Below are 12,041 nucleotides of genomic sequence, written 5' to 3'. Positions count from 1 at the left end.
TTGGAAGAGTCCTGGTGGTTCTAAACTTTTTGTATTTCACAATAATTGAGGCCACTGTACTCCTAGGAACCTTGCCCTGATCTATGCCTCACCACAATTTTATCACAGCGGTCTACAGAGAGTTCCTTGGATTTCATGGCTTGATTTTTGTCTTGACATGCAGTGTGAATTGTAGGACCTTATATACACAGGTATATGAATCTCAATTGGTCTGTGTAATGCTTATCCGTTTGATTTTTCCATATGAAAATTGAAAAATATGAATTCAGTTTTTCTAAAATTGTCTGTTCTTCATTCATCAGATCGATATGAAATTAAGATTTTGGACTTTTTTTAAAATTTTTCTATCTGTTGAATGATTTATGAAAAATTGGAAAATAGAACAATTAGAAAATAGAAGTACTTTTATCTGTATTCATGCCTTGGGTTGCTTGAGAGGATGGGATCTAAGACTGGCCAGCTTGGCAGCTCAACTAGTCCATTGTAACTTGATTACATCCAGTCTCCTGACAGCCGCTTACATAGACCAATGATGTACGTGAGTTACACTCGCTTTTTTACTACTATGTGCGCTTTGGGAATAGTTGCCAACTTAAGAGAAAGACTCTGTACTCATGTAAATACATAGACATGTAGCATAGTTGATAGCAACATATGGTACATTTCACATCTCAGACTTGAGATTTGCTAGGAGATTTGCTAGGAATACTAGCATTGGCTCGCCTGTATTTTGGCATGGGCATGGTGGGGATGTATCTGTAGGTTTGCATATCTAATAAACATTAATCAGGCACCTAATAATACTTTTCAAGCATTCAGGCACCAGAATAAAGGAGAAACAACCTTGAAACCAGATTAATGAAATTAGCCCATAATTATAACATTGATTACTCTTTATCAAAGCCACCTAATACACGAGGAATTTGTGGTATAAATGTCTAATAAAATGTTTTTGCATCAGTGCTGCAGCAGCTGATGTATGGTCTTATCTGTTTAAATCCAAATTTCTCTTTTCCCCCACGTGTCACCTGTGTTTCTCCTGGGTGATGCAAGTATTTTGGTCATACTCCTTCCTGACTGTCCCCTGCAGATCCTCTTATCTGTTATCAGGAAATCAGCACTCCTCTGCAACAAATATTCAGAATTAGAGCTGTCTATATAAACATGTTCTGATAGAGGTTTGTCCATCCTGAAGCTTATTCATTTTGTCAGTTACACAGAATCTAGTCACAAGCAGTGTGAGTCTTGTTGGTAGAGCTGACGGGAAATTTACATCAGTCAAATGTACTTAAAAATAAGTGCAAAGATTACCCATCCTTGGTCCCTCTATTAATTTTTTTTTCAATGGGGCAGTTAATGAAAACAAATTCCACAACATCTGTAGAACTACTTTGATCAGTTCAAATCTTAGATTTGTGTCGGCTGCATGAGATGCAAATACAGTATCAGGCAAAGGTGCACACTTTGTTTCAGCAGAGTGAAATTATGCCTCCACTTTCTCTCCTTTGCCTTTTCATTCATCTAGAGAGATGAACAGTTCTACACTTATTCCAAAAGCAGTATGGTCAAAGCAAAATGGTCCTTATCAGTGTTTTACTATTATATATATTATTTTATGGATTATTATTACTGGTGCATTGTTGTGTATGTTGCATTTAACTACTGTAATTGTTTAAGGGTTTTGCGTATTTACAGAACCTAAATTAGCAATACTGTAGCAAAAGTGTAACTTTCTTTTGATGGTTGCTGGATCCAAGCGATGGCGGGTAATGTTTTTTTTTGTCCAGTTTGACCTTATGATGGCACTGTTGTCTTACTGCTATGAAAAATACAGACACAGTGTCGAAGAAGCTTATTATATTAACCTATTTTCACAGTAACTTGATGGCACAGCACCTGGCATGTCAGGCTTTGTGCAGATCAGCATTTTCTTTGATATTGCAGAGTTGTGATGACTTCAGCTCTGCTAATAAAGGTGTACATGTGGCAGCTGATGATGAGTAACTAATTTTTGTGGCATTCGTGAATCAGATCATTTAAAAGCAGAACCAGAGCCTGAGAATGAGAGCAATGGGCAAGATATGCCCAGTTATTAGTCCCAAGAGAATTTAGAACTGATGAGGGAATCTTACAGTTACTTCAACTGCCTCAACCTTGCTGCTATAAGCAAGCAAGTAATTTTCCAGGCCAGATTTCCAACCTGGGAAGACAGAAGTTCTGACAGACATGTACTCTCCTGGAAATGGTTGGCATTCAGCTGCTTTGGCCACGGCTGGAGAAGGGGAAAGAGGTGCTATGACTTCCAAAAGCTAACGGATGCTTTAAAAGTCTTTGGTCTTTTTTTCCAAAACCAGAACCATTTCAGCTGAAAAACTTTCACAAAAATGCTGGAAATGCCACATCTGTTCAACTGTGCTTGACAGCAAAATAGTGGAGGGGAGCGCCCTTTACTCAATAACCATGTTGCAATTACCACAAGCAAGTGATTGTGATTAGTGATTACTACGCTGACTAATTTTGGTTTAGTATATGTCAGTCTATGAGAAGTTACAGTGGACTCTATGTAAGATAGTAAAGTACACATGAATTAAAGCTGAAATGAATTTTGAAAAAACACATTCTTACTATCTATACATGATTGTAAAAAAATTCATAAATGACAAAAATATATGTGTTGTGTTTGTTATTGTTAATTATACAGCTCTGGAAAAAATTAAGAGACCACTGCAAAATTATCAGTTTCTCAGATTTTACTATTTATAGATATGTGTTTGAGTAAAATGAACATTTTTGTTTTATTCTACAAACTACTGAAAACATTTCTCCCAAATTCCAAATAAAAATATTATCCTTTAGAGCATTTATTTGTAGAAAAGGACAAATGGTCAAAATAACAAAAAAGATGTAGTGTTTTCAGACCACAAATAATGCAAAGAAAACAAGTTCATATTCATTTTTAAACAACACAATACTAATGTTTTAACTAAGGAAAAGTTCAGAAATCAATATTTGGTGGAATAACCCCAATTTTCAATCACAGCTTTCATTCATCTTGGCATGCTCTCCACCAGTCTTTCACATTGCTTTTGGGTGAATTTATGCCACTCTTGGCGCAAAAATTCAAGCAGCTCAGCTTTGTTTGATGGCTTGTGACCATCCATCTTCCTCTTGATCCCATTCCAGAGGTTTTCAATTGGGTGTAGGTCTGGAGATTGGGCTGGCCATGGCAGGGTCTTGATCTGGTTGTCCTTCATCCACACCTTGATTGACCTAGCTGTATGGCATGGAGCATTGTCCTGCCGGAAAAACCAATCCTCAGAGTTGGGGAACATTGTCAAAGCAGAAGGAAGCAAGTTTTCTTCCAGGATGACTTTGTACGTGGCTTGATTCATGCCTCCTTCGCAAAGAGGCATCTGCCCGATTCCAGACTTGCTGAAGCAACCCCAGATCATCACCGATCCTCCACCAAATTTCACAGTGGGTGTGAGACACTGTGGGTTGTAGACTTCTCCAGGTCTCCGTCTAACCATTAGATGACCAGTTGTTGGGCAAAGCTGTATATTGGACTCACCAGAGAAGATGACCTTACACCAGTCCTCTATGGTCCAATTCTTACTGTCTTTTGCAAACCTCAGCCTGGCTCTTCTTTGCTTCTCATTGATGAAGGGCTTTTTTCTAGCTTTACACAACTTGAGCCCTGCCCCTAGGAGCCTGTTTCTAACCTTTCTCGCCCTGCACTTCACCCCAGCTGCCATTTGCCAGTCTTTTTGTAGGTCACTTGATGTCATCCTAGGGTTGCTGAGTGACATTCGAATGAGTTGACGGTTATCCCGGTCAGTGGAGAGTCGTTTTCGCCCTCTGCCGGTCTGTAGCTTTGTTGTCCCCAATGTCTGCTGCTTGACCTTGTTCTTATGAACCGCCGTCTTAGAAATTTTAAGAATGGAAACAACCTGACGCTCACTGTATCCCTCTGCCAGTAAAGCCAGAATTGAACCTTTCTTTTCCTCACTCAAAACTTTTCTTTTGGCATGGTCAACAGTTATTTTTTTATTCCAATTACTTTTGAGGTACTACTAGCACAGTTTTTTTTTGCCATCTAGCTGTTCCTATTGCAAGAGGATAGTGATGACCACAGCAGTGGTTTTTATACTTTTCCTCGTTAAATAAGATTTAGTTGAGGTGATCACCTAATCAGTACCTCATTAAGTAGAATGAGGTGTGCTTGTGTTGGAATTCAACAGACACTGGAATGGATTGGCTGCCATACATGTATAGATGCTGATTTCAGAAAGATTTGCAGTGGTTTCTTAATTTTTTCGAGAGCTGTATGTTCCACGAAGGTTACAAGCAATATCACTTTAATATATGGCCTAACCTGCCTTACATAAATACCGTTTGTCAATCACATGCAAATTAACACGGGGACATAGATCCCACCTTCTCCAGACACCTAAGGCAGATATAAATAGAAATAAATTAAATAGAAATAAAATTAGATTAGATTTCATATTTTCCTTGTCCATTCAATTTTCCATTTTTCTATCCAACATTCAATAGATAGAAAGTTGAAAAAACAAGTCAAAAACTTAATGATACATTGATCTGACAAATGAAAAATACAATTTTAGAAATATTACAAGTCCTCTATAGGTCACCAATTTTGGCTGAATACTCAAGTTTTTGTATTTTAAATTGTCATGTCGTTGATATTTTTCTGGTTTTCTGGTTTAAACTCCATTAACAGCTTATATGTCAAGTCTTAGTTATAAAATCCTAGTACACTATGGACCGTCTCTCCTGGTTGACTGCTGACAGCTCTGTCAGCTGAAATGTCTGTCATACTGTAAGTAGAGGAGGTTGTATCAAGGTCTTGGCAAAAACTGGTTTAGGAGCAAGCAACAGAATGAGTCACCCTTTTCTATTTCCATTACAGTTCATTTTGCAGTTAGATAACTTTGACTTAGACTAAGTTTGTAAAAATGTATAGCTTGCTGGGCTGTTATCCTGTGTTGCTCTGTTTACAGTGGCATCTAACAAATGCAATGATTCAACTGACAAAATTGGAGCCACCTTGGGGGGCTTCTCAACTAATGTTTCGAATTTCTATATTGCAGTGGTATCTTTAATATTTTGGGGAACGTAGTGATTCTATAACCTTAACCTTCAACAGCAGGCATTATGGGTTTGATTCAGATGCTGGATGTATAATGTGTTGGCTGTTAGACCAAGTCATCTTTGACCTTTACATCTAGACCTTTTTAGACATTTCCAACTTTCTCAATGCCTTTGACCTTCATTGGTACTGAAGACCCTTTGGAAATAGTAACAGCTCAACATGTACACATAAAAAGCAGAGGTCAACCTTTAAGATAGCAGTTTTAAGAATACAAATTTATTATCAATATTGTAGAGGATAGAAAGATGAAATGAGATTGTGTTACTACTATGTGTGTGTGTGTGTGTGTGTGTGTGTGTGTGTGTGTGGGGGGGGGGGGTTATAGATTATAGGGCTGGGTGCTAATTCATTATTTTTAATTAATGACTTTAAGTGAAATTTAATTTTGATTATATGTTCATATTATTTACTTTATGCGTTATTTTGTGTTATCTGGATTCATTTTTCCAAGGAAACGGAAAAAAGAAAAAGAAAAGGAATTAAATGGGCCTGATAATCGTAATTAGTTGACATTTCATTTTCACTTCACTTTTCAGCCAAACATCTTGTTCATGTCAGCTGTGCTCTGTTTGGGAGGAGTTGTTATTTTTGCCCAACTGATTAGTAGTGACTGGTGTATCTGACCCACAGATATCATCTACCTTTGACACAGAAGCAGTTAGCAGTGGTGGTTGCTTGGGACAGTTAACTAGAGGCTAGAGGTTTTCCGCATTAAAAAAAACAAAACATAAAAACTCATATTCATAATGTCAATTTCGGCCATGCCCAGCCCTAATAGATACACATTTTTGTAGGGGTGGGAAACTTAAGGAATCTCTCAATTTTATTCTGATTCTTTCAAAAATAAAAACAGGGGCACCAGTTGAAGGCTCATAGTCTAGTTCACTGTGTGCCAAAATTTAGTCATGTCCTTAGTCCAGTAAATTTCAATACAAAATGTAACTGGCAGTTGAGCTTGCTGTATGATGAACAAAGTTTTAAAGTATGCAGCTTTTTCGTTTAAAAAAAATTAACCGCATTAATTTGAAAGCATATATGGTCTTCCTGTATGATAATAATGAAATGAAAGTGTGAATTATCGTTCAACATCAATGGCTAAATGTTTTTTGAAAAATCAAGTTAGTCTGTGTGTTCTGGAGTAAGGGGGAAAAAGAAAAAAAGAGTGCTCCTTTGTGCTGTTAGTGTTCTCTCCCCAGCACTGGAAAATACCTTCACTGCTACAATGCTTGTACCAGTGAAACCCATCATTATCTACAGCAATTAAGTCTTTGCAAATTTGAAGCAAGGAGGGATCATTCATTAAAGCCCCGTGTGTTTAATTTGAAAAATGTAAACTTTGGTACCCCACAGTGGTAGAATCAAAAACATCAGTGGATGTCGATCCACTCTTCCACTGACCCAGGGACATCGAGATGGAGGGACTGATGTAATGTGAGCACTCACCAATTTAGGTCAAAGAAAATTTGCCTTTATATGCAATTTGAAATATTGAAGGGATGACTCATATTAATATATAACATATGTCTTTGTGTGAGGCAACGCTGTTCAACAGAAGGATACCCTTTCTGTTTTGGTCTGCTTCCGCATCTTCCTATGTGAAGAAAAGAAAACAGACAGAAAGGAAATATTAAATAAAGGTCAGGATCAGGTGGTCTCCGTAGGTCTCTTTTGTGTCTCATCATGTTGAAAAGTCCACTAGTAACTTTTCATCCTTTACATTTACTTAGAAATCAAGAAAGGGCTCATCAATCTGTCCCCCTGCATTTTAACTTGCTTTCATTGTTTGACTCCTTCTTACTCCAAGGCTGTTACATTGTCCACATAGCACCTTTAGCCGTCTCTCTCACTCTCTCTCTCTCTCTCTCTCTCTCTCTCTCTCCTTCTCCCTTTTTATCAATTGCTTCACCAGAGGCAGAATTGTACAACTTCAGCTGGTTACAGTTGGTTTCAATGTTCTTCACGTAGCTGACATTTGGAAGTGAACTCTCCCACTGACATCTTTAGATGAAGTATGCTCTCTGTGTGTGCGTGAGAGAGAGAGAGACAGACAGAGGGAGAGAGAGAGGGAGAACCTGCAGACAATCCATGTAGCTACCTCTGTGTCTCCAAAGTCAATAGTTAAGTTTAAAGGCTCTGCACTCAGTGCAATTAAAGCTGAGAATGGAGAGAACCTGCTTCTTATTTTTCTCATTGCTGACCTTGGATTGCTTACATTTGGTGGCAGTTGCTGAGCACCAAAAGGAGAGTTGTACAGTGGATAGCCATTTGGTTATATAATGTATGCTGATTGGAATGGCATTTTGACACTGTTGGTTCCAGTAGCTTCACATTAATGACACAATGACTTGATAAAAAAGGGGGAGATTGGGAACCTATTGGAACAGGATTCCTTTGGCTAAGATAGATACCATAATCACATTTATATCTAGTATGTTGATGCACTTGAAAAAGACAACCGAAAAGCTGAAATCCTAGGTAGACAGCCTGTAAGTTATTTGAAAAAGTGTTGTGTCAGTATCAGCACTGAACTGTCCATAAACTGTACTGTTTGTACTGTTGACCCCTTTGACTTATTCAATGAAATGGACGGTGTATATGGAGTCAAGTGCACTGTATTTTAGTAGGACTGAGTATCAAAGCTCAATACGTTTCACGTACCAACTTAACCAAAAAACCCGTCAAGTACTGAAAACTGGTATCCATGCTTTCTCTTATTCATACACTTTTTTAAAAGGTAATAAAGTTTTATTAAAATATTATTAAGAAGAAGAACATCTTAACACCCTGTTTTCAGCTTGGACATGCCTTCGAACCCTGACCCTAGTTTTAAGTGACTCTTTAAACAGACAGTTTCTCTTATAATTTTTCTGAATTCAATTAGATTATATTTTGGCAAAGTTTTGTTTTTTGAAGCTGCTTATATTTAGACATTGAGCATATGAGTAGGTTGTTTTCTTTATATTAAACAAAAACAAAGGAGTTTTATAGAAACTATATAATTTATTATTTTGTACAAGGTATTGTGTACATGTTTGTTTTGGTATTAGCACTGAAGCTCAGGTGCCATAATATCGACATTGATTATTAAAATAATTCAGACAATACTCAGTTTTATATTTTATGCCAAGTAGAAGTAGATTAAATGATTTGGTAATAACTCATCAGAGATGCTTCAAGGTGTTGTGATTAAATTTTCATAATAACATCAAGTTCATGGCATTGTTTGGTCAAACGCCTAGTTAGAGTTTCTTCCCAACTGTAGAAAAATTGTGACATTCAGATTTAACAGTAGTCATCTATTTAATCAGCAGCTTGCACCTGGGGACCTGTGAATGAGCAGAGAAGCAGACCATTACTAATAATTAATGCTCTGTTTGAAAAGGTTATTCATACATATTTCTTTACTGTCATCATGAGGTTTCACAAATGATGTATTTATAGTCTTACATTTTATCATAGTGTTGTTTACACCTTTAACTAAATATATTCGTGCCTAAATTTTCTTTTTACAAAGACCAAAGACCAAAGTATGTTGTAGGTAAAACTGAACTTTTAAACCCTAGCATGTTGTCATTATATGGCATATAAATGTAACTGCACAGAATATTTGACTGCTTAAAATGAATTCTAAAGTGCATTTTTCCCCAAATTGGAGTTCCTGTTGAATTAGTCTCAGGACAGATACAGCCCTTTCCGGTGGTGATTAATTTCCAATAATGCTTTAGTTGTTAACATTTACCAGCTGAAAATTTGAGAAGGCAATGCTGAATATTTAATCACAGATAAAGGAGCAGAGAACAGACACATTTACTTTCCTAACCTGTGGCTTTGCAGATGTGGAGTTATTATACAGCTAATGCTTTAGAACTGGGCTTTGCCATAGGATGGTGGACTGTACAGAATCCATCTGAAGGAGAAACTCTGTCTCTCGGACCCAGCAAAACCCACACCTAATAGTCAACTCCAAGGACAGAATTCATGAGAGTTCATAAAAAAAACCCCCTTTGAATCAGGAGCAGGTAAAACCCACCACCACCTCCCTCCCACCCACATACAGAACACTCTACTCTAATAAAACAGAGACATTCACAGGATCCGGTAGAGGTTTAGAACACATATAAAAGAGACCACAGAGGGAAACAAATATAACCCCAACAAAGACTATGGCTGACCTGACATCAAAGTGCATCTGTTGTTTTAGTTCCCTGCTGTGCTGGCTATTGCCTTCCCAAGGGAGGTTAGACTGAAAGAGCAAACCATACCTCCATCCTGAAAACAACCCTGAAAGGGAATGAAAAAATACTGCATTGTTTTACAGGCCTTCAGGTCTACTATTTTCCAATTAGAATGCACAAACTTTATCATCACTTCTATTCCGTCTCACAGTGATATTGATGACTCTCTGTGCAGCCCTGTCTCTGCCATGCTTTTAATTGTGTGCTGCTGCTGTGCACAGGATATCTTGATGTTTTTCTGTCACTTGCAAAGTGCCAGGTGGCTATATTTGGGAGGCTAAGCGGCAGAGCATATTCTTTACCAGGTGGATGGTAATTACCAGGTGCTCAGCTTTGGCAGTAGCAGTGTGTTTGGGAGTGTTGGTGAGCCATAGGATATGTATACATGTTTGGATATGTGTTTGGATGTGTGTGCAGTGGTATGTAGATAATGTAGATGACTGTATTTTTGGCTTGCAGCTCCTGATTTTCACTTCTCCCCCTTCCTCTCTCTCGCTCCAGCTGTTCGAGCTTCTGGGCCCAGAAGGGCTGGAGATGATCTCCACCCTCCTCCAGCGAAGGGTGGCCATCGTTGACTGCCTCCTCACTATCCCACCCGATAGGCTTGGCTTTCCACCAGGTGAGACAACCCCATGGCAACTATGTCATCCCCGTGGTAACCTAAACTCCACTTGTATCAACAATTTGAAATAGTCATGAATAATAGATATGAATTTACAGTCCAGACCGCAAGTATTTGGACATTTATACTTTTTTTTCTTCATGCTCTGTGCTCCAGCACTTTGAATTTGAAATAAAATAACGGATGCTACATTTAAGTGCCAAGTTTCAGCTTAATATTGAAATAACTGTGTGTAAGAGAGAGCCCTTTTAACACATAGTGCACAAATTTGAATTGTTAGAAAGTAATTGGACACTTCCCCACCAAATGTTCCTTGCGCAGCCTTGTGTTGCCTTCAGTGTTATTCATGCAAAAAAGAGCTCACAAGTGGCTCAGAGCAGGTTGAGAGTTGCCATTTAGATTGAGGTGGAGCTGTCTGTCAGTTTGAGGACAGAGGTGACCATGCAAGTGAAGAATATAATAATGAGGCTTAAAAAAAGCAAAAATCTATCAGAGACATATCAAAGGTAGTTGGTTTGCCAAAGTTAACATTTGGGTACCACAAAGGAAAAATAGGAAATGGCAAATGACCTGGTAGACCGAGGGGTAGAGGTCTTGTGGATGAGCAGAAAATCATTTTGTTAATGTAAACCCCTTTATGAGTGCACAGCAAATCAAGAACCCTCTCCGGGATGTAAGGGTCATGTTTTCTCGTCATCGAGAGAAGAATTCATGACCATAACTGTAGAGGATTCACCACAACATGCAAACCTCTGGTAAACCTCAAAAATAGAAAGGCCAAGCTGCAGTTCACAAAAAAATACAAAAATTAACCAGAACAAAGTTCTATGGACTGATTAAAAAGTCCATAGAACTGTTTCATCAAGGAAAGTGTGGAGGGAAAAAAAAAAACAGCTTGTGCCCCAAATTCAGGGACTGTCAAACATGGTAGTGGTTCTTTTATGGCTTGGGCATGTATGGCTGCCAATTGAACGTGCTCACTGGTATTTATTGATGATTTCATTGCTGACGTAAGCAACAGGATGAATGCAGATGTATACAGGAGCATTTGGTGTGTTCAGAGTCGTTTAATTCTGTGTGTTCTGATTCATTCAAACGGATCACAACTCATTGGCTTACATTTCATTGTTAATGGGACAACGATCTTAAACATGCGGACAAAGCGACTACAGAGCTTTTCCGGTTGAAGAGCTGAAATACCTTTGACTGGCTGAGTTAGTCACCTGATCTACATCCAACGGAGCAGCATTCTACTTGGTGTGAACTAAAGGCAGAGTGACCACATAATAAGCAAGAGCTGAAGGTGGCTGTAGTGAAGCTCTGGGAGAGCATCAGGAGGGAAGATACAAAGCATCTGCTGATATCCATTGGTTGAAGTCTTCAGGCAGTTAGTGACTGCAAAGGATTTTCCAATAAATATTAAATATGAAATTTTGTTTGACTTTATGTGTATCTCTCCAATTACTTTTGAACTATGTTTTTAAAGGGCTGTATCTCTTACACAGTTCTTTTTATATTGATGTAAACCTACTCAAATGAAAGCTGAGACTTTGCACTTAAATGTAGTATCCATTATTTTATTTCAAATTGAATTTGCTGAAGCTCAGAGCCTGAAGACCAAAAAGTGTGTAACTGTCCAAATACTTACTATCTGTACTGTATTTAGATTAAAGAAAAAAAAGAAACAGAGTGTGCAGACACACTGAATGAAGGTTTACACTAGTGCAGAGGTTCTTTATGCATTTCTCTTCTGCAATGAGGACTGTAGAGTAATTCGGAAACTACTGTATAGGGAAGGTGTGGCCTTATCATCCGACTGAAGTGCCATTCTCATTTCATTTCTTTCATTCCTTTCACTTCCACTTGTTAGTGGATTCTGTTTGAGAGGAACGTTCTAGCATTACGTTTATCCAACCAAGAAATCAGCTGTCTATTTGCACAACAACGGACCTGTTTGAATTGCTGAATAATTTGGGGGTCAGGGCATTGATTCAGAAGCACTGTAATC

General features: G+C 38.2%; 1 protein-coding gene across 3 annotated transcripts in view; it reads left to right on the top strand.

Moving 5' to 3' along the window:
- Window positions 1-12,041, top strand: part of ascc3 (activating signal cointegrator 1 complex subunit 3) — a 163,444-nt gene that overhangs the window by 13,439 nt on the left and 137,964 nt on the right. For all 3 annotated transcript variants that reach the window (XM_040116968.1, XM_040116969.1, XM_040116967.1), the window contains exon 5: window positions 9,913-10,030. In XM_040116968.1, the coding sequence (XP_039972902.1) occupies window positions 9,913-10,030 (118 nt within the window). The remainder of the gene's footprint in view (window positions 1-9,912; window positions 10,031-12,041) is intronic.

Source organism: Xiphias gladius, chromosome 22 (genome assembly GCF_016859285.1).
Source record: "Xiphias gladius isolate SHS-SW01 ecotype Sanya breed wild chromosome 22, ASM1685928v1, whole genome shotgun sequence".
In the NCBI taxonomy this organism is placed as follows: domain Eukaryota; kingdom Metazoa; phylum Chordata; class Actinopteri; order Istiophoriformes; family Xiphiidae; genus Xiphias; species Xiphias gladius.
This window is presented reverse-complemented; position numbering and strand designations above follow the sequence as displayed.